Genomic DNA, 19,469 nt, shown 5'->3' with positions numbered 1-19,469 from the left:
CAGTATAATTAAATACAAGAAGAAAAAACACATTTTAGTGAGCCATAATTAGCCTCTAATTTCTCCTCAGGTGACCACTCTGGGTTCAGTTGCTAAGTTACCGAGGTCTTGATGCTTGAGGAGGCAGCAGAGCAGCAGGCGACCAACTTCTTCCACAGGGTGCTCTGGGAGGAAGGTGATGGGCGCAATAAGATGGTACTGCTTACAGCAGCGCTCTATTTGGCATAGGAAGTCCTAAAATATTCCAAACAAAAAGCAAAACATGACATTATTACCCATCAGCCTCCTTCTCACTGTGAAACAACCTCTTCAGGCATTTCTGCCTTGCTTGTACCTTCACAGTATGGTCCTGAGTGTTGTTGTCAGCAATGGCCTGCAAGAAAGGCTGTGCGTGATCGCTGAGAGTTATTCTGCGGGAATAAAGTTTGGTCTTATCAGGAGTGGTTGTGCCCAGTGAGCTGCAGTGGTCTTCGTCCTTCTCCTCATTGTAGTTGTAGTGGATCTGACTGGTCTGCAAACCCCCTGAAAATATGGAGGACTGGAGCCATTCTGTGCAGAGAGCAAACACTTGTGTTAAATTAATTCCAACCTGAAGTGTGAATTTTTAAACCAGGCTGATGTAAAACCATTAAACCTACTGGCACATTCAATCTCCATGGGGGACAGGGCGGTGCTCTTGGCCAAGTAGGAGGCGTGCAGACCCAGGAGCAGTCCCATGTTCCTCTCAGTGTCAATAAGTGGAGAAGAAAGGCTGCTGAGGTCTGGAGTAGTGACCGTCTCCTGGTTAGGCTGAAAATGATAAAAAGTCCCAATATCAAAGGCTAAAGCCACCAACAAAGAAAAGAAGTTGTGTTTAAAATAAAAGTACAACTGGTACCTCCATATATTGGCCAACGCAGAAGGCCTGCATGGACTCTCTAGTGTCTTCAAACTGCAGAGCAGCTTCCAAAGCAACCACAGGGTCCTCTCCTGCAAACTGGGCTGTTAAACCGCAAAGAACAAATGGCATGAGTTCTGACATCAGTTCTCTTATAACCCTTTGACAAAGTCCAGCCTCTGAGCTTCCATGTTTACAACACTGAGCACTTAGGGTGTCCCTGTGTTATTTTAAATAATCCTGGATGTCACATTACATTCCAAAACTACTGTTTAGTCTTACCCAGGACACTGTTTCCTGTCAGTGACTGGGACTGGGCCTGAAAGTCTTTGATGTCATACACTTTTCCATCTATTACAGTCCAAAAGCCACCATCTTTGTTGTGATTCTCCAGGTCAGCCTTGCGGATGAGTGAAACCTCCTCATTGTTCTTGGAGCTCTGCCCTGTAAAGAAAGACCCTGCCAACACAGCAGAAAGTCTAGTTACAGTCTAAAAAGAAACGCACAGAGTAGCATCTCATCTTTGCCCTAAAATTTAGGATGTCACTCAAGTAAAACATAGATGTTGTTTTACCCATAATTCCTGGCCAGGCCAGATCCTCATTATCGTCCCTCTCGTGTCCTGGAGCCAGGTGGTTGAAACGGTCCAAGTGTTCCAGGAGTCCAGCCAGGAGAGGGATCGAGCCGGTCTCCTGCATCAGACCAGCGTCAATGGTGAGGAGAAGGATGATGGACACCACCAGCTCAGGGAGAAGCACTCCTACCAAAGAACAAACAGTACAGTATTCAGTACTGTGTTGCAAACATCTCTAAAGCATAAATATGCTGGAAATACAAATCTGAGGGAAATTTTTTTTTTACCAGTTAGATCTCCTTCGATGACACGAGAGACCTCGGCAAAGTGGCGGCAACCAGTAGAAGCGATACTTATTGCCACTGGGAGGATGTCTCCAATGTGAGTGCACAACAAAGCGATGTACTTTTTTAACAAGGAACCAACACCCAGGAGCTCAGGATCTAGAAAAGCACCAGAGAAATCACACACTGCATTTCTGCAACTCATTCTTAATTAGCGGTGGGGACTAAAACCATTAAAACAATTACTGTGAAATAACATTTCCTCAATAGATATGAGATAGTTAACAAAGTCAAAAGCACTCATCCCATGCATGTTTGGACACCGGGCACAGTGCCGAACCAATCAGCTGGTTGGAACAGAAGGCACATCAGGTTAGGTTGATGTCAGATTTATGGCCAAACCACACATTGGATGCATATGAGCCTCACTGTCCACCTCACTGAGACAGCACTGCTTTGCTTGTAACCTCTGTCTACACAAACAAAAGAGCTAGAAGAGACTTACTGTATCCATTAACATTTTCTGTGCCATTGACTCCCAGGTAAAGCTTGCTGACCAGCAGCCTCTGGAAGCGCAGCAGTAGGTCCAGAGATGCAGAGCGCTCCTTACTGACATGCTCTGCCTCCAAATAGTTTGAGATGCGACGAGCAACATCTTTTAGCCTTGCAATGGTCTGGGAGGCGATGTTTCTGCAGAAGTTAAATCCATGAATATGCTAGCAGGGAGTGAAGTATTATACCACATTATAGGAGTATATGCAGCACAATTTGTGAAGGTACCTCAGGAGTTGCTGTACAAGCTGCACAAGGGGCAAGCTTTGCTTCCCTGCCGACTCATAGATGCCCGTGTTGATGAGGTCTTTGTCCAGCATGGTGCGACACCGGTGTATGGTGGAGGCATTAGCTTCCTGTTCATCAATCTCCTTCTCTTTCTGAGCCTCCTTCTTTGCTTCAATGTCCTATCATGAAAAAAAATATAATACACAAAATTATTACCATCATTTAGGATGTCAGGGAGCACATGGAGATGTTCGATGGGCCGGTTCTGGTCCTTGGTCACAAATTTTGTCCATGTGTGCTCTAAAGTGGGATTTAGACATTGTTAAATGTATGCCACAGGCAAATTGTAATTACAAGTGCTTTTGAAACACTACGCTGTAACCTGATGTGCACCTCCCCAGAAACGCAATTACGCATTGTGGCAACACAGCCTTCAACAACTGTCAGAGGCCCATAAGGTACCATTATTTCCTTCTATGCACTTCCAGCTACAACTTCTGCTGCCACTTTTCACACTGAAAAAAAAAACAAAAAAACAAAACTAAAATCGCATTGCACTGGCATTCTGTGCCGGGGGTGCCAACAAATGAGTGAGCCTTGTGTCACATATACAAATATCAGTCAAGAGAGAATTTACTCAGCGTTTCAAACAGACAACCAAGTGCTGACTCGTGCATTTACTACACTGACCTGTATCTCAGCAGTGATGGCTGCATTGAGTGCAGACTCCAACCCTCCATCAGCCATTAAGCTGCTGACCAACAGGTCGATCATGAAGCGCCGGCCGGGACTCACACTCATCTCATTTCCAGATGCTAGAAAATAAAAATTAAAAACTCAGCCTTTGCAGGCACTTCCATCAAACCGATCACAGGTAATGGACTATTAAATGTTTATTTTCATACTGAATCAGTGTTACCAGATGTTTTGATTTGTACTCACCAGCATTAGGCAGGAGTGAGGACAGAGCCCTTGCCCTTTCCTCAGCTGTGGGTAGCAGCACGGACCAGCCGCTCTGGAGGACAGCCTGGGCAGCTGCTTGAACTGTGTTGAGCACCCCAGCATTGCTAGCTAGGACCACCACTGTTTGTTTCAGGTTGTTGAGCAGCACACTTCCAAGGCCCAGCCCCAGCTCCTCTGGATCCACCTGATTACTGATGGCTGCATGCAACTGAGGAAAAACAGTGAAGGTTTAGGGCTGCAATAAATAATTATTTCCTTTCATTTCTTTGATTGTTCAGTTCGTTGATCATTTAATCTTTGAAATGGGAACCACAGGACAGAAGTATGACCAAAAAAAAGAAAAATAAATAAATAAATAAATAAAATTTGGGGAAGTCTAAGACAAATTTGGACTTTTCACTGAATCATCCCTTTAAGCATCTCAAGAAAATTTGAACCAAGTCCAGCACAACATGACTCAGGCCCGACTATCAAAAAAAAAAAAACCCCAAAAAAATAAATAAAAAAAATAAAACTCACACAGTGAAATTCTTACTAAAGAGATGGAGTCTTCTTCCACTGCAAAGTTATTAATGTTAACTAAAAAGTAAATGCAGATGTGAAAAAAACAGAACTGCTGTTCAAAAACAGCACATACCCACCAAAACAATTCTGTTCCTCTCCAGTAATATTGTATGATATAGACTTAATATCAAATAATTTGCTCCATCACAAAACAAACATGCAGAGGAAAAATTCTACTTCTACAAGCATTTCCAATCAAACCACACCCGTTCAAAGGCCGTTTCCTACCTGGAGCCTGAGCAGGTTGAGTGTGGCGACTACCATGCACTCCTTCTCCTGCGGAGGGGGCCAGTCTGAGCTGCCATCCATGCCCTCGCTGACCTGCCGCAGGAGCAAGTCCAACTGCTCGAAACTCATGGGGCAAACATCCACTACGAAGGGCACACGTTTCCCCACAGACCACTCTGAGCTCGAGGACCAGGCAAAGCTCTGAAAACAAGCAAATGGTAACTGATCTGTGTCTCGTTCTTTACTAACATTATGAGACCAACAGTGATGGTATCTTACCTGTCCGGGTCCACAGGAGATTCCAACTATGTGTTTGGAGTTGAGCCCCGGGAGAGCTTTAGGCTGCTTCTTATTGGAAAAGAGCGTATCAAAGTGCTGTAGCTTGTCATTGCTACCCCAGCTGAGCACCTCTCCATCATCAGTGAGGGCCAAGCAGTGTGTCGACCCCACAGCTACGTCCACAACTTTCTTTCCTGATTGCAAACAACACGTTTGTTGTTGTTTTTTTGTTTTTTTAGTTTTTTTAAATAAGCTTCTGAAAATCAATGTTAAGGTCAAGCTCACTCACCCTGTAAACTATCAAGCAGCTTTGGGTATCGGACATGCTCATCGGTGCCGTGACCAAGGCGCTGGTTGTCTCCCTTCCCCCAGGTGTACACCTGGCCATCTTTGGTGAGGGCTACTGAAAACTGGCTTCCGCAGCACACCTTTACTATGTCCAGATCCTGCAGCTTCTCCACCAGCTTGGGTGTCTTACAGCCGTCACTGCCTCCTCGGCCCAGTTTACCATAATCTCCATCACCCCAGGACCACACCTGACCTGTGGTAACAGATTGAGGAGCTAAACGCTGTAGCCTGGGTGATTTCTAGTGGCTTCTATTATTAAAAATCAAGCTAAAAATGGCCGATATGCTGGCTACCAAGAAGCAAGAAACACACCAGCTGCTACCGTTGCTAATGGTTTTGTAATAGGTGACACAGGTCGGACACAACAACACTAAGCAATTCACATGAAACTTTAAAGGGGGTTCAATTATTTAACTAACAGACATTTTAAAAACATTAATTCCTGGATTTTAATTCCAGCATTTTTAATCACCCACAGGAAGCATGCTTACCATTCTCTGTCACAGCAAGAGTTTGGGCATCACCACTACCACATGCCACATCCACCACCTTCAGCCCTTTGAATGCCGTCACTACCATGGGAGTAGTCTGGTCCTCACTGGAGCCTAGAAACACCAACAGATTACAACTAATTTTAGTAAAGACAAAGAGACCAAAAAAAAAGTCAAGAATATCTATCAGGGGCAGTTGATTTGGAGCTCACCGTGGCCAAGCCGACCATAGTTCCCTCTTCCCCATGTATAGAGCTCGCCATCAGCAGTGATCGCAGCACTGTATGTGCTCCCACAAGCAATATGCACCACATGCTTTCCGGCCTGTTTTCCATTGAAGGTTCCAATCATTTTAGGTTCTTCTAGGTATCTGAAATAAAGTAAAAATAGAAGGCTAAATTTTTCAGGAAGCTCATTACCATTAATAATTATCATTTATATTTTTATTTTCATTATGATTTTACTAATAACACAGATTCTTTTAAAATGAACTGGCAGGGTTGGGGGATTTCACTCTATCATCAGAAGCCTTTGATTCTGTCTCTGGCCTACGAGCACAAAACATTAATAGAAATGTCCCAGATTTTGGGAAATAATGCACCACCTGTTTCATCAATAATTTAACTTAAACAGATCTTCAAAATCTAATTTAATGCTCCAAAAACCTACAACTCCACTGTTATATCTGTAATAGACAAACACATTCAGTGTAATAAAGTGGTAATATAACAGCGACTGTCACGAGGCTGAAAATGCAGCAGCTCGAGTTCAAGTCCAACCTGATGCCCTTTGTTGTATGTCTGTACCTACATACTCTCCACTAATACACCCCCCCAAAAAGGTGGAAGCACAAAATGTGTGTAAGCCTTTTTAAAAGGATGGACATGTTTTTTCTCTGGTTGCTTACGTGGTATCTCCATGTCCAAGCCGGCCACCATCACCGCACCCCCAGGAGAACACCTCCCCGTTGGACGATAGGGCCAAGTAATGCTGCCCATCAGGATGAGCTGCAAGTTTCACAATCTTTCTGGAGCTTAGAACGTGGATTAGCATGGGAGCCTGCAACAAAACAATTCAGAGTCTCAACCTGCTGCAGATGCAGAGATGAAACGATCGACCTCAGAGAAACTGACAGAACTGACCAGGGTTGTGCTCTTGTAGTTCTGGCTGTAAACAGCACCGCTGCTGGAAAGGATAAGAAACCCCTTTTCTGAACAGACAATCTGTGTGACCCCGAGGCTCGACAGGGCTTTGCACTGAATGGGTGCATTAACATTGGCATAAAGTTTCCAACCCAAGAGGCCCCAGGCAATCACTTCCTGCAAGGTTCCCTGGAACAAAACAAGACAGTATTGGTTTATGCTTGAGCATTAACTACTTAGGCAACACATATTCAAGTCACATATTCAAATCTGAAGGTGGGGGTCTGAATAATGCTCGTAAAAAAGACAGATTTAAGTAATACTTAAAAATGTAAAAAACAACTGAACCAAACACTTCAGCAGTGACAGCTAATAAAAAGAGGGGTCACCTTGTGTGACGTAGGCGAGTTGCAGTGTGGAGGGCTGCAAGGAGAAGCTAGGCGGTCCAGGTGAGCCATGATTACTACAGCAGTCTGACGAAGATCGATAGCCAGGTCGTTATCCTGAGGCAACGTCAAGTATCGCAGGAAACTCTCATTTGGACTCAGAGGGGCTGTGAGGATCTGGAAACCACAGCAAAGATCCATGAAATATTAATTAGCTTCATTCTCAACCATGAATGGAAAAAAAACAAAAAAGAAAAACAGGGCATTTTAAGACGTGTTCCCAAGAGAGACGTGAATCAACACAATTTATATCGATAGCACTTTATCTGTTCTTATGGTCTCGATTTTCCTGCATGTTGTTTATTATAACAGGGTTATAATTTTTCTCCCCCCGTTTAAAATAAATATAAAAGATCTACCTCTCTAAATCAATGAATTTCATTTAGTTTTTCATCTGCCCTCACACTGCTTTTTAATGCAGATTAAATAGGTGCTGTTTGGAGATGGAGGCTGGCACTAAATCAAAGTAAAAACATGAATTATTATTCATTCAGAGCCAATGAAAAGGCAAAACTACAGGTTGTGCAAGATATTTTGTTAAAAGTCCAATTTGAGAACATATATTCAAATTAAGCAAAATATAGTTCTGAGCTCTATGATACTGCAAACTGGACAAGAAGCACAGTTTGAAGAGGAAGGCAGGAGATTTAAAAGCATCCCAGAGGACAGCAGGACGTGTGAACTATGTGAATTAGTAGCAGTTGAGAATGGATTACATTTTTTTTGTGTAATTTTCTGATTATGGCATATTTTATGAAATATCTGAGACAGTTTGACAAACAAATTGGTGCTTTTAAGTTGGCCGTTTCCATTTCAGTGCTAGGGAAAGACTTCAAGTTGGGTTATTTGTTTCTGATCTCTCCTTTTACTGGTGTCATGTTTTATGCATGATATGGTAATAAAATTAAAATTGAAATCAATCTCCAGTCAGCCCATGTCTTATTTTCTTTTAGAAACCAGCTGGGAAAAGAAAATTTCCACCTCAGCTTCCTCTTCAGGAACGGGCTCCTCCTTGCTGCTATGTATGTTCTGAAAGCGCTGCAGGAGCGGCAGTAATGGAGCACTGGTTCCCTGCGTGGAGCGCTCATTGTCCATCTCTCTGGTGCCACTTTCCCACAGACGCAAAAGCAGCAGAACAGCAGACAGCAGCTGACTGGTAGGACATAACAACAGATGAGCAGAAAAGTTAGATTTGGCATTAACAAATAAACAGGTAATAAGGAGATCTGGTTACCTGAGTGTTCCCCTCTGAACAGCCAGCTCCAGCAGGATGGCCAAGGCTAGATGTTGATCCTGAAGGGGAATGTTACATTTGATGCTGGCACTTCCATGTACATCACTGTTCACAAAGGAGACAAGAGATGAGAATCACACAAAGTTATGCAATTTATAAGACGAGATGTTATTTATCTTGCAAAATTTGGGGATTAAACATTATGTACAACTGATAAAACAACAGACCTCAAGAACTTTGTGGCCCTCTCGACAACCTCCAGCCACACTGATGACACAGTTCCCTCATCAAACAGTGTCGCCTCGGGCAGCGCTCGCAGGGCATCCAGAGACTCCTGAAGCAACTCACTGCAAAGATCTGCATCATCTCCTGCAAAGACAAAAATTTTCATGTTTAAAACACTGCAGAGTAGCTACATTATACAGTACAGATTAAATATAAAGCAATAAGAAGGACAGAGCATTTGTAGCATTTTTTTAAGCTGCAGAGACGTGCAATTTCCAGTGCTTTCAAATGTTTAACTATTGAGGAACCAGGCCACCAGAGTTGTAACAGGGTCTAAAATGTCAGTTTAAACACTGAGGTGACCCAAACTGTGCACTCCCAGTGCGAGAGGAACTGAGGCTCACTGGATTACTGGCATTTCTGACAGCAGCATACCAGAACTATAAGAAAACCAGTATATGTGCAATCAGCTAATGTGCCCAACGTTGACATCCGTTAGCTTCCCAGCGTTTACAGACTCTAGTCTGATACAGCAGAACTCACAGTAAAGCTGTTCTTATGTACCGTATTTTCACAACCATAAGGCGCACTTAAAAGTCTTAGATTTTCTTCAAAAAGTACGGCGCGCCCTATAGCGTGTTGTAAGGAGGACGTAGTAGAGAACACCATGAGAACGCTAAAGGGTGAAGTGTGGGCGTTGATCGTATATACTGGACAATCGCACATACCTGTCTAAAAGGACAGGTATGTGCATTATGTGGAACATCGTTGTTTTAACAACCCTGAAAATGGCAAAGAGACACGCTTATGAAGCACAGTTTAAACTGAAGGCCATCAGCTATGCGGAGGAACATGGAAATCGAGCAGCCGCAAGAGAATTTAAGATTAACGAATCGATGGTTCGCAAACGGAGGAAGCTAGAAAACAAGCTCCGGCAGGTCAAGAAAACGCAGCTGAGTTTCCGCGGACATAAGGCGAGGTGGCCCGAGACTCGAGCGGTGGATCATTGAGCAAAGAACGAGCGGGAGAAGCGTTTCGACGGTCACCATTCGGCTAAAAGCAGTTTCACTAGCTGAAGAGATGAAAATTGAACATTTCCAAGGAGGTCCGTCTTGGTGCTTTCGTTTTATGAAACGGTGCCATTTTTCCATCAGGACCGGGACTACGGTAGCGCAGCAACTTCCAGCGGATTATAAGGAAAAGCTGGCCATCTTCCGCTCTTACTGCAGCAAACACATCGGCGACAAAAACATCCAGCCCAGCCACATCACAAACATGGACGAGGTCCCGCTCACTTTTGACATCCCGGTGAGTCACACTGTGGAGAAGAAGGGGACCAGCATGGTAGCGATACGCACAACGGGGCACGAAAAGTCTTCTTTCACTGTTGTGCTTGGCTGCCATGCTAATGGACAGAAACTGCCGCCTATGGTGATTTTTAAGCGAAAGACTTTGCCTAAAGAGAAGTTTCCAGCAGGAATCATCATTAAAGCAAATGAAAAGGGCTGGATGGATGAGGAAATGATGAAAGAGTGGCTGAGGGAGGTGTATGTAAGGAGACCAGGTGGTTTTTTCCATGCATCACCATCGCTCTTAATCTGTGACTCTATGCGTGCCCATCTCACAGCCAATGTGAAAAAACTAGTGAAACAAATGAACCGTGAGCTTGCTGTCATTCCGGGAGGCCTGACAAAGGAACTCCAACCGCTGGGCATCGGTGTGAACCGCCCGTTCAAAGTAAGGCTGCGAGCGGCCTGGGAGCGATGGATGACCGATGGAGACCAGTTTCACCTAGAGTGGAAGGCAGCGCCGGGCGAGTTACGCCACAATTTGCCAATGGATTGTAGGTGCTTGGGCTAACATGTCTGCTGGCACTGTTGTTCGAGCTTTCGCAAAAGCCGGCATCATTTCCGAGGAGCCGCACGGCACGGAAAGTGACTCTGACAGTGAAGAAAGTGAACTTGGCATGTTTGATGGAGATTTAGCGCAGCTGTTCAATTCAGACACAGAGGATGAGGACTTCGATGGGTTTGATTGATGATAAAAATGTGAGTACCAAACTTTGTTTTGCTCCTGCTTTATTTTTAAATACAGTGGGGCAAAAAAGTATTTAGTCAGCCACCGATTGTGCAAGTTCCCCCACCTAAAATGATGACAGAGGTCAGTAATTTGCACCAGAGGTACACTTCAACTGTGAGAGACAGAATGTGAAAAAAAAAAAATCCATGAATCCACATGGTAGGATTTGTAAAGAATTTATTCGTAAATCAGGGTGGAAAATAAGTATTTGATCAATAACAAAAATGCAACTCAATACTTTGTAACATAACCTTTGTTGGCAATAACAGAGGTCAAACGTTTACTATAGGTCTTTACCAGGTTTGCACACACAGTAGCTGGTATTTTGGCCCATTCCTCCATGCAGATCTTCTCGAGAGCAGTGATGTTTTGGGGCTGTCGCCGAGCAACACGGACTTTCAACTCCCGCCACAGATTTTCTATGGGGTTGAGGTCTGGAGACTGGCTAGGCCACTCCAGGACTTTCAAATGCTTCTTACGGAGCCACTCCTTTGTTGCCCGGGCGGTGTGTTTTGGATCATTGTCATGTTGGAAGATCCAGCCTCGTTTCATCTTCAAAGTTCTCACTGATGGAAGGAGGTTTTGGCTCAAAATCTCATGATACATGGCCCCAATCATTCTGTCCTTAACACAGATCAGTCGTCCTGTCCCCTTGGCAGAAAAACAGCCCCATAGCATGATGTTTCCACCCCCATGCTTCACAGTAGGTATGGTGTTCTTGGGTTCAACTCAGTATTCTTCTTCCTCCAAACACGACGAGTTGAGTTTATACCAAAAAGTTCTACTTTGGTTTCATCTGACCACATGACATTCTCCCAATCCTCTGCTGTATCATCCATGTGCTCTCTGGCAAACTTCAGACGGGCCTGGACATGCACTGGCTTCAGCAGCGGAACACGTCTGGCACTGCGGGATTTGATTCCCTGCCGTTGTAGTGTGTTACTGATGGTGACCTTTGTTACTTTGGTCCCAGCTCTCTGCAGGTCATTCACCAGGTCCCCCCGTGTGGTTCTGGGATCTTTGGTCACCGTTCTCATGATCATTTTGACCCCACGGGATGAGATCTTGCGTGGAGCCCCAGATCGAGGGAGATTATCAGTGGTCTTGTAGGTCTTCCATTTTCTGATGATTGCTCCCACAGTTGATTTTTTCACACCAAGCTGCTTGCCTATTGTAGATTCACTCTTCCCAGTCTGGTGCAGGTCTACAATACTTTTCCTGGTGTCCTTCGAAAGCTCTTTGGTCTTGGCCATGGCGGAGTTTGGAGTCTGACTGTTTGAGGCTGTGGACAGGTGTCTTTTATACAGATGATGAGTTCAAACAGGTGCCATTCATACAGGTAACGAGTGGGGGACAGAAAAGCTTCTTACAGAAGACGTTACAGGTCTGTGAGAGCCAGAGATTTTCCTTGTTTGAGGTGACCAAATACTTATTTTCCACCCTAATTTACGAATAAATTCTTTACAAATCCTACCATGTGAATTCATGGATTTTTTTTTCACATTCTGTCTCTCACAGTTGAAGTGTACCTCTGGTGCAAATTACTGACCTCTGTCATCATTTTAAGTGGGGGAACTTGCACAATCGGTGGCTGACTAAATACTTTTTTGCCCCACTATATGCACACTTGTATGCTTGTGTGTTGTTGATGATGACGATTACCGGTAATAGAAATGTGAGTAAGGTACCGAACTCAGGTTTGCTCCCGCTTTATTTTTAAATACGCATACGGTACTTGTATGCGCCCTATGATCCAGTGCGCCTTATGTGTGTGTTAAATACAGTAATGGCACACATAACTGAGACTGCGCCTTTTAGTACAGTGCGTCTTATGGTCGTGAAAATACGGTAGACATTTCCAGTTTTCTTTGTTATGGGCAAGAAACGGTGAAACAAAAACCTCTGATTAAGAATGTAACTCAGACATTCCTTTAAAACTATTTCCTTTCTCCTTCCCCTCGCTGCTAAAATCTGATTTTAAATACGCAGCTACCGACATTAAATAGAGTTTATCCATATCTTAATTTGGCTTATTTCACGTGTTTAATGACCACTCAGAGAGAAAGCTGTGATGTCACCTACCAAAGTCCTGTTTCTGTAACCCTTGACCAACATGAGCCCCAGTTTGAAGCTTAAAGTAGTTACATATCACCTCCTTCCACTCAAAATGTTACTGTTCAATTTAATTGAAAAAGAGCAGTTCCCTTTCAGTCGATTCACTCGGTACAACACATAAGTATGGGATATCACGCCCTCGCGTGTCCTGGCTGAAGAAACCTTTATTCACGCCTTTACGGCAGATGACGTGTGATGACACGCGCAAGGCCCCGCCCGCACATATAGCCGCTGCCATCACCGTCATCCCTCAGTTCTTACGCTCTTCACCTCGCTGAGAACACCTCTGCTGAGTTGGGCTAGCTAGCTACTGCTAGTTAGCTCCGTTGTCTGCCAACTTGAACCTAGCTTAACTGCCCCTGTTGGTGTTAGCCTCCACCGCCCAGCTGGTGCGTAGGCTGCCCGCGGAGCGCTATTTTCAAGTTTTTCTTGTGCAGCGTTTCGCTTTGCGTTTTGGGAATGGACTCCAAACCGAAGCGAGCAAAGCAGAAATCTTCTGTTCGCCCCTGTCCTCAGGGATGTGGTTTCTCTTTGCACGACAGCGACCAGCACGATGCCTGCCCTGTCTGCCTGGGGATCGTCCACGCTAGGAGAGCGTTGACGGAGCCCGAAGCTTGTGCGTTTTGTCGCCAGCTCCGACGCTCGACCCTGGAAAGACGGGTGACGTTTGTGGAAAGAGTGCTGGGACGCTCGGCTGTCGCACGGCATGACCCTCTTCTTTCCGAGTCTGGAGCCCCGGCTTCGTCCGAGTCCGACGACGAAAATTTTCAGGTCGATGTCCCCGCGATTAGCTGGGCTGACCACATGGAATACGTTGACGGGTTAGCCGATGACGGACCGGAACCATGCAGGAGCGCTGACGGGCTTCAGCCTGGGTTGAAGCCCGCCAGCGCTCCCCAGGAAGACGATGACGTGCTGGACATCGGCCTGGACATCCATGGTTTGTCGGAGGATGAGCAGGAGAGCTCATTGTCGACCCAATATGCCGCCGCTGCTGCGCCGGTCGGCCACGATGACACCTCTCTTTTCTCCCTGTTTCGCCGTGCCGCTGAGAAGCTGCAGGTGGACTGGCCCTCTCCTCCACCAGCTCGGAAGCCGTCGCGGTTTGCGGGTTTTTTCCTTCCACCGGAGCCCGCAACGGCCAAAAACTGCCTCCCCATGTTCCCAGACTTTCTCTGCGAGCTAACAGCGTCATGGGACAAACCTCTGTCTACCCGCGTCACTGTGCCCGGCTATGGACAGTACATGGAATTGGACGGCGCCGAGGGAGCTGGTTTAGCTAACCCACCCCCTATGGAGCCGTCTCTGGCTGCTTATCTGGCCCCGTCCCATAACCATGGTGTCGGTGGCCCCGCAACTCTGCCGTCCAAGCACTGCAGATTCTCGGCCTCGCAGCTGGAGAAGATTTATCGGGCTCAGGCCGGCACCGCTCGAGCCATGAGCTCCGTCACCATGCTCCAGACGTACCAAGCAATGTGCCTGGCGGAGCTTGGATCGCTGGTTCCGGAGGACAGCCCGCTGTCACCTCTTCTTAACGAGGTTAGAGTCACCACGGATTACATCCTCCGTGCGTCTCGCTGTGCAGCGCTCTCCCTGGGCAGAGGGATGGCTTCGACAGTGGTGGCGCAGAGGCACCTGTGGCTGACCCTCTCCGACGTCCCTGATAGAGACAGAGCTGTGTATCTGGACGCACCAGTGTCTGCGGCTGGGTTATTCGGACATTCACTTGAAGCCATTCAGGCTAGATTCGATCTGAGGAAGAAGCAGACGGAAGCTCTGCGCGACATCATCCCCAGACGCCAGCCCCAGCCCAAGCCCACTGCTAGCTCTCACAGGCCCGCCGCTCCTCTGACAGCTGGCAAGAGACCGGCGCCCACTGCTGGAGTGGGAGGGCCGCCGGCGAGAGCACGTACTCCGGCCCGAGCTCCACGCCAGTCGGCCTGGGGCAAAGGCCCTCCCCCGGGCCCCCGACGGGACCCGACGCCCAGGAGGAAGAAGCCTCAGCCCTCCTAGCTGTGATTGCGAGTGGGGAAGGGATCCGGCAGCAGGGAGACGCTGCTCTTACCCCTCTGTTGCCGCACAAGAGGTGCCGCTTAAGTTCTGTTCAGGTTGTCAGCCCCAGAAGGCGCTGCACTTCCCTATCGCGGTCTCCCAAGCACATAACCCCTGCACACGGTTCAGATGTGTTGAATGTTCAAGCGACCACATCGAGTGTTCCCGCTGTTTTTCATTGTTATGCCCCGGAAAAGGTGCACCCAACAAAATGTATAAATGTACATGTTCCCATGTTGCAATCAATAAAGAGTGTTGTTTACTCTCAAACAATCTCAAATGCTCAACCTGCAGGCGAAATGAGCCAGGTCAGGCAGGGGATGCAGTCCCCTGCAGACACACTGGGGGGCGACGGCGCCCCGCCGTCAGTGCTGCAGGCCAGCCGGCTGGCTGCTCACTTCCCTCAGTGGCGCGCTTGCGCCCCCTCTCCGTGGGTGCTGCAAACCGTTGCCATGGGTTACCGGTTGCAGTTCCGGGTCAAGCCGCCTCGTTTCCAAAGAGTCGTGAACACGATTGTCAACCCCGAGGCAGCCTTGGTACTCAGAGAGGAAATACAGGCGCTATTACAGAAGAGAGCAATACGGGTGGTCCCCGCTTCGGAGACGGACAAAGGTTGGTACAGCCGTTATTTTGTCATTCCGAAGAAAGGGGGAGGGCTTCGTCCCATCCTCGACCTGCGAGTCTTGAACACGTACCTGCGAACGTACAGGTTCAGGATGCTAACACTCAGACAGCTCCTGAGTGCAGTCGGCCCGGGAGATTGGTTTGCGACAATCGATCTAACAGATGCTTATTTTCATGTCGCTATACACCCGAAACACAGGCAGTTTCTGAGGTTTGCATTCGAGGGCGTAGCCTACGAATACCTAGTGCTGCCGTTCGGGCTGTCGCTCGCTCCCCGCACCTTTACGAAATGTGCCGAGGCAGCGCTAGCGCCCCTCAGGAAGAGGGGCATCCGCATCTTGGCCTACCTGGACGACTGGGCTCTCGTGGCTTGCTCCAGAGAACAGGCGGAGACGCAGCTGTCGCGGGTTCTGTCACACATTCAGACACTGGGGTTCTCTGTGAACTTTCAGAAGAGCTCGCTAATCCCAGGTCAACAGATCGCTTTTCTCGGTCTGGAAATATGCTCTCTTTCCAGCCGCGCACGGTTGTCAGAGCACAGAGTGGCCGCGTTTCATCGCTGCCTCGCTCAATTTCAGCTGGGACGCAGACTGCGTTTCCAGACGATATTGCGCTTGTTGGGCATGATGGCATCTATGATCGCCGTAGTGCCGCTTGGGCTGTTGAAAATGAGAGCGTTTCAACGCTGGACTCTCTCTCACCGTTTGTGTGCTTCGCGTCACCTCCGGAGGAGGCTGCCGGTGACTGCGTCTTGCATGCTAGCTCTCCGTCCTTGGAGGGAGCCCGGGCTACTGCACCAGGGCTCTCGGATTGGGAGGGTGTTGTTTCGCAAGGTGGTGTCCACAGATGCTTCCCTAAGTGGGTGGGGAGCGCTGTGCGAGGGTGCGTCAGTGAGAGGGATCTGGTCCGCGGCTCAGCGCCAGCTGCACATCAACCACTTAGAGCTGTTAGCAGTGTTCTTAGCTCTAAAGCGTTTCCGTCCAGTCCTGCAGGGCCAGCATGTCTTAGTCAGGACGGACAATTCAACAGTGGTGTCTTATATAAACAGGCAGGGAGGAACACGCTCTCTTCCCCTGTTGCAGCTGTCTCGCTCTCTGCTGTTATGGTGCAGTGTTCATTTTCTGACTCTAAGAGCCACCCATGTCCCGGGCCACCTGAACCTGGGGCCGGACCTTCTCTCCAGGGGGGGTCCTCTGGTGAGAGAATGGAGGTTACACCCTTCAATAGTGGCTCAGATTTGGGATCTATTTGGCGAGGCGCAAATAGATCTTTTTGCTTCCAGGGTGAATGCTCACTGCCCCCTGTACTTCTCCATAATCGACCACGATGCACCCTTGGGCTTGGACGCGCTAGCGCACCAATGGCCAGACGTGCTCCTGTATGCATTTCCCCCAGTGGAAATGATATCTCCAATTCTGGAGAGGGTGCGTCGGCATTCCCTCTCTCTGATCCTGGTGGCCCCTTGGTGGCCCGCGAAGTCGTGGTATGCAGAAATAATCAGCCTGCTTGCAGCAAGTCCTTGGCAGCTTCCTCTCCGCAGGGATCTCCTCTCTCAGGCGGGGGGGGAAGTGTTTCATCCGCGCCCGGATCTGTGGCACCTTCATGCTTACCTGCTGAGAGGTTAAACTTGGTTGCTAAGGGTCTGCCACCTAGTGTGGTAGCGACGATTCAGAGCGCCAGGGCCTCGTCTACTAGGGGCTTGTACGCTTACAAATGGCGAGCCTTCGAGCGATGGTGCCAGGACCGCCACACTCTCCCATTTCAGTGCTCTATTGTGGATGTTTTAACATTCCTGCAGGAGCTGTTGGATAAAGGCCTTTCGTTTTCGACGATCAAGGTTTATTTAGCGGCTATATCTGCTTGTCATATCGGTTTTGACGGGGTGACACCAGGTGCGCATCCCCTCGCCGTGCGTTTTCTGAAAGGGGTTCGCCGGCTGAGGCCCGTGCTTAAGTCCGGTGTCCCGGCTTGGGACTTGTCTTTGGTGCTGGAGGCCCTTTGTGGCCCTCCGTTTGAACCCGTTGAGTCGGTAGATATGAAACTTCTTTCGTATAAGACCGCATTACTTCTCGCTTTGGCCTCGGCGAAGCGAGTGGGGGACCTTCATGCGCTGTCTGTGCATCCTGCCTGCACACAGTTTTCTCCTGATGGCCGCAAGGTCGTATTGCGTCCGAATGCCGCCTATCTTCCCAAGGTCATGCCTGCATCTTATAGTTCAATGGAGTTTGAGTTGCTGAGCTTTTGCTCCCCTCCTTTTGAATCTGAGGAGCAGAGGAGGGTGCATTCTCTTTGTCCGGTGCGTGCGCTACGCACCTACATTGAGCGCACTCGGGATGTGCGTTTGTGTGACCAGTTGTTTGTCTGCTTCGCTAATCCGAATAGGGGTAGAGCTCTGTCCAGACAGAGGCTGTCCCACTGGATTGTAGAAGCTATCTCGCTGGCATACAGCACCGGAGGTTTTGCGTTGCCCCACGGGGTGGGAGCTCATTCCACCAGGGGGATGGCGACCTCATGGGCTCTTTTTAGAGGGGTGCCTGTGGCTGATATTTGTGCAGCGGCTAATTGGGCGTCGCCGCACACTTTTGTGCGGTTTTATCGGTTGGACGTTACAGCCCCTTCGGTGGCTCATGCTGTCCTTTCTGCTGGGTCTACCACTCACTAAGGATGTGGTGGTCCCGTTCCGGTTCGGTGGCTGCTCTGCGGGGCGTGTATATAGGTCCCATACTTATGTGTTGTACCGAGTGAATCGACTGAAAGGGAACGATTAGTTATGTCTATAACTTCTGTTCCCTGAAGGAGAGGAACGAGGTACAACACAGGGTGGCCCCACTGAGCAGTTGGCTCGGTGAAGAGCGGCTATCGAACTGAGGGATGACGGTGATGGCAGCGGCTATATGTGCGGGCGGGGCCTTGCGCGTGTCATCACACGTCATCTGCCGTAAAGGCGTGAATAAAGGTTTCTTCAGCCAGGACACGCGAGGGCGTGATATCCCATACTTATGTGTTGTACCTCGTTCCTCTCCTTCAGGGAACAGAAGTTATAGACATAACTAATCGTTTTGGGCCCAGAATAGTGGCTAATTTTGAACATAAAACCTGTGTTTGAAGACCAACCACCAGTTTCTGCCATCTTGCCTTCACCACAGGATAACTGTGATGCAATGTGGTGGGAGAGCAGACCTGTGCTCTTTGAAAGACTAATTGTTATCCCCCAAGAAAGACCTGGTCAGAGACGCTGAGGGATCTGAGAGTATAAGGAGACCATTATTGATCATTCCACAGGTTCACCTGTGAAATCCTTGTAAGATTTACTTCCTCTAGTGCAGCTATTCTGTAATGTCATACCAAAACGAGTTTGAGCACTGGGCTAGGGAGGTGATCAACTCACTGCTGCAAAGTAAAAAGGGTGTGCTTGATTCGCAGTGGAGGAGGAGGAAGGAGGAGGAGGAAGGAAGAAGAATCATAACAGAGATTAAAATTCACCCCCCCCCCCCCCAAAAAAAACCAAACAAACAAAAAAAAAAAAATATCCAAACAATCAAAAAAAAGCCCAAACAAATTTTTTTTATTTTTTTAAAAAGTGTGTTACACTTCATTGTTCCTAAAGAGTATTTCCAGGAACACGGCTAAAATGGGGATAGGAGGTGTCCGTGTGTGCGTGTTGCTCATGTTACAGGAGGGCTATGGAGGACAGGGAGGCACTTTGTTCCCACCCAGTCCCCGTGGACACAAAGCCCTCACAATGTTAACAAAAACAACACCTCCACTAGCAAAGCTGAAAATGAAGGGAGTGAATGAATAACATGGTCAAAGATTTACGCTTGAATAAACGTAATCAGAATCTGTGACTAATTTACATCAAAATAAAAGTTAATAACTGAATATTATTAGTCATTTTGAATTTATAGCCTGAGGATGATGATTATAATTATCATTATTATAATACATGAGACTAAAGCAAGACACTCGATCCTGATTTATCTGCCTGTAATGGAGACCACGCATGATGACAGAGTTACATTTAACGACATCCAAAACAGCTATTTTGGATTCATTCTTGTGCCAAAGCAGCAGGATTGCCTCCTTGGCCCTCTTCTGTCAGTCTGTCGTCTAGCAGCACGACTAAAAACACAGCCTTGCGAAAGATGTTTGGTTGTTTACGAC

At 47.6% G+C, this 19,469-nt stretch overlaps 1 protein-coding gene across 4 annotated transcripts in view; it reads right to left on the bottom strand.

The window, feature by feature from the left end:
- Nucleotides 1-19,469, bottom strand: part of herc2 (HECT and RLD domain containing E3 ubiquitin protein ligase 2) — a 67,168-nt gene that overhangs the window by 37,225 nt on the left and 10,474 nt on the right. For 3 of the 4 annotated variants that reach the window (XM_004552801.6, XM_076880419.1, XM_012919526.5), the window contains exons 7-28: nt 8,438-8,579; nt 8,211-8,315; nt 7,958-8,129; nt 6,920-7,093; nt 6,531-6,719; nt 6,296-6,447; nt 5,601-5,758; nt 5,389-5,502; nt 4,839-5,090; nt 4,550-4,743; nt 4,271-4,471; nt 3,458-3,686; nt 3,206-3,330; nt 2,516-2,694; nt 2,241-2,425; nt 1,739-1,894; nt 1,452-1,637; nt 1,160-1,336; nt 878-981; nt 639-789; nt 335-549; nt 102-234 (exon numbers count right to left, since the gene is read on the bottom strand). In XM_004552801.6, the coding sequence (XP_004552858.2) occupies nt 102-234; nt 335-549; nt 639-789; nt 878-981; nt 1,160-1,336; nt 1,452-1,637; nt 1,739-1,894; nt 2,241-2,425; nt 2,516-2,694; nt 3,206-3,330; nt 3,458-3,686; nt 4,271-4,471; nt 4,550-4,743; nt 4,839-5,090; nt 5,389-5,502; nt 5,601-5,758; nt 6,296-6,447; nt 6,531-6,719; nt 6,920-7,093; nt 7,958-8,129; nt 8,211-8,315; nt 8,438-8,579 (3,693 nt within the window). The remainder of the gene's footprint in view (nt 1-101; nt 235-334; nt 550-638; nt 790-877; nt 982-1,159; nt 1,337-1,451; nt 1,638-1,738; nt 1,895-2,240; nt 2,426-2,515; nt 2,695-3,205; nt 3,331-3,457; nt 3,687-4,270; nt 4,472-4,549; nt 4,744-4,838; nt 5,091-5,388; nt 5,503-5,600; nt 5,759-6,295; nt 6,448-6,530; nt 6,720-6,919; nt 7,094-7,957; nt 8,130-8,210; nt 8,316-8,437; nt 8,580-19,469) is intronic. The other variant, XM_076880420.1, reaches the window with a different exon arrangement.

The sequence above is a fragment of the Maylandia zebra genome, linkage group LG23, assembly GCF_041146795.1.
Source record: "Maylandia zebra isolate NMK-2024a linkage group LG23, Mzebra_GT3a, whole genome shotgun sequence".
Lineage (NCBI taxonomy): Eukaryota > Metazoa > Chordata > Actinopteri > Cichliformes > Cichlidae > Maylandia > Maylandia zebra.
The sequence above is the reverse complement of the archived record's forward strand: the minus strand, read 5'-3'. Positions and strand labels throughout refer to the sequence as shown.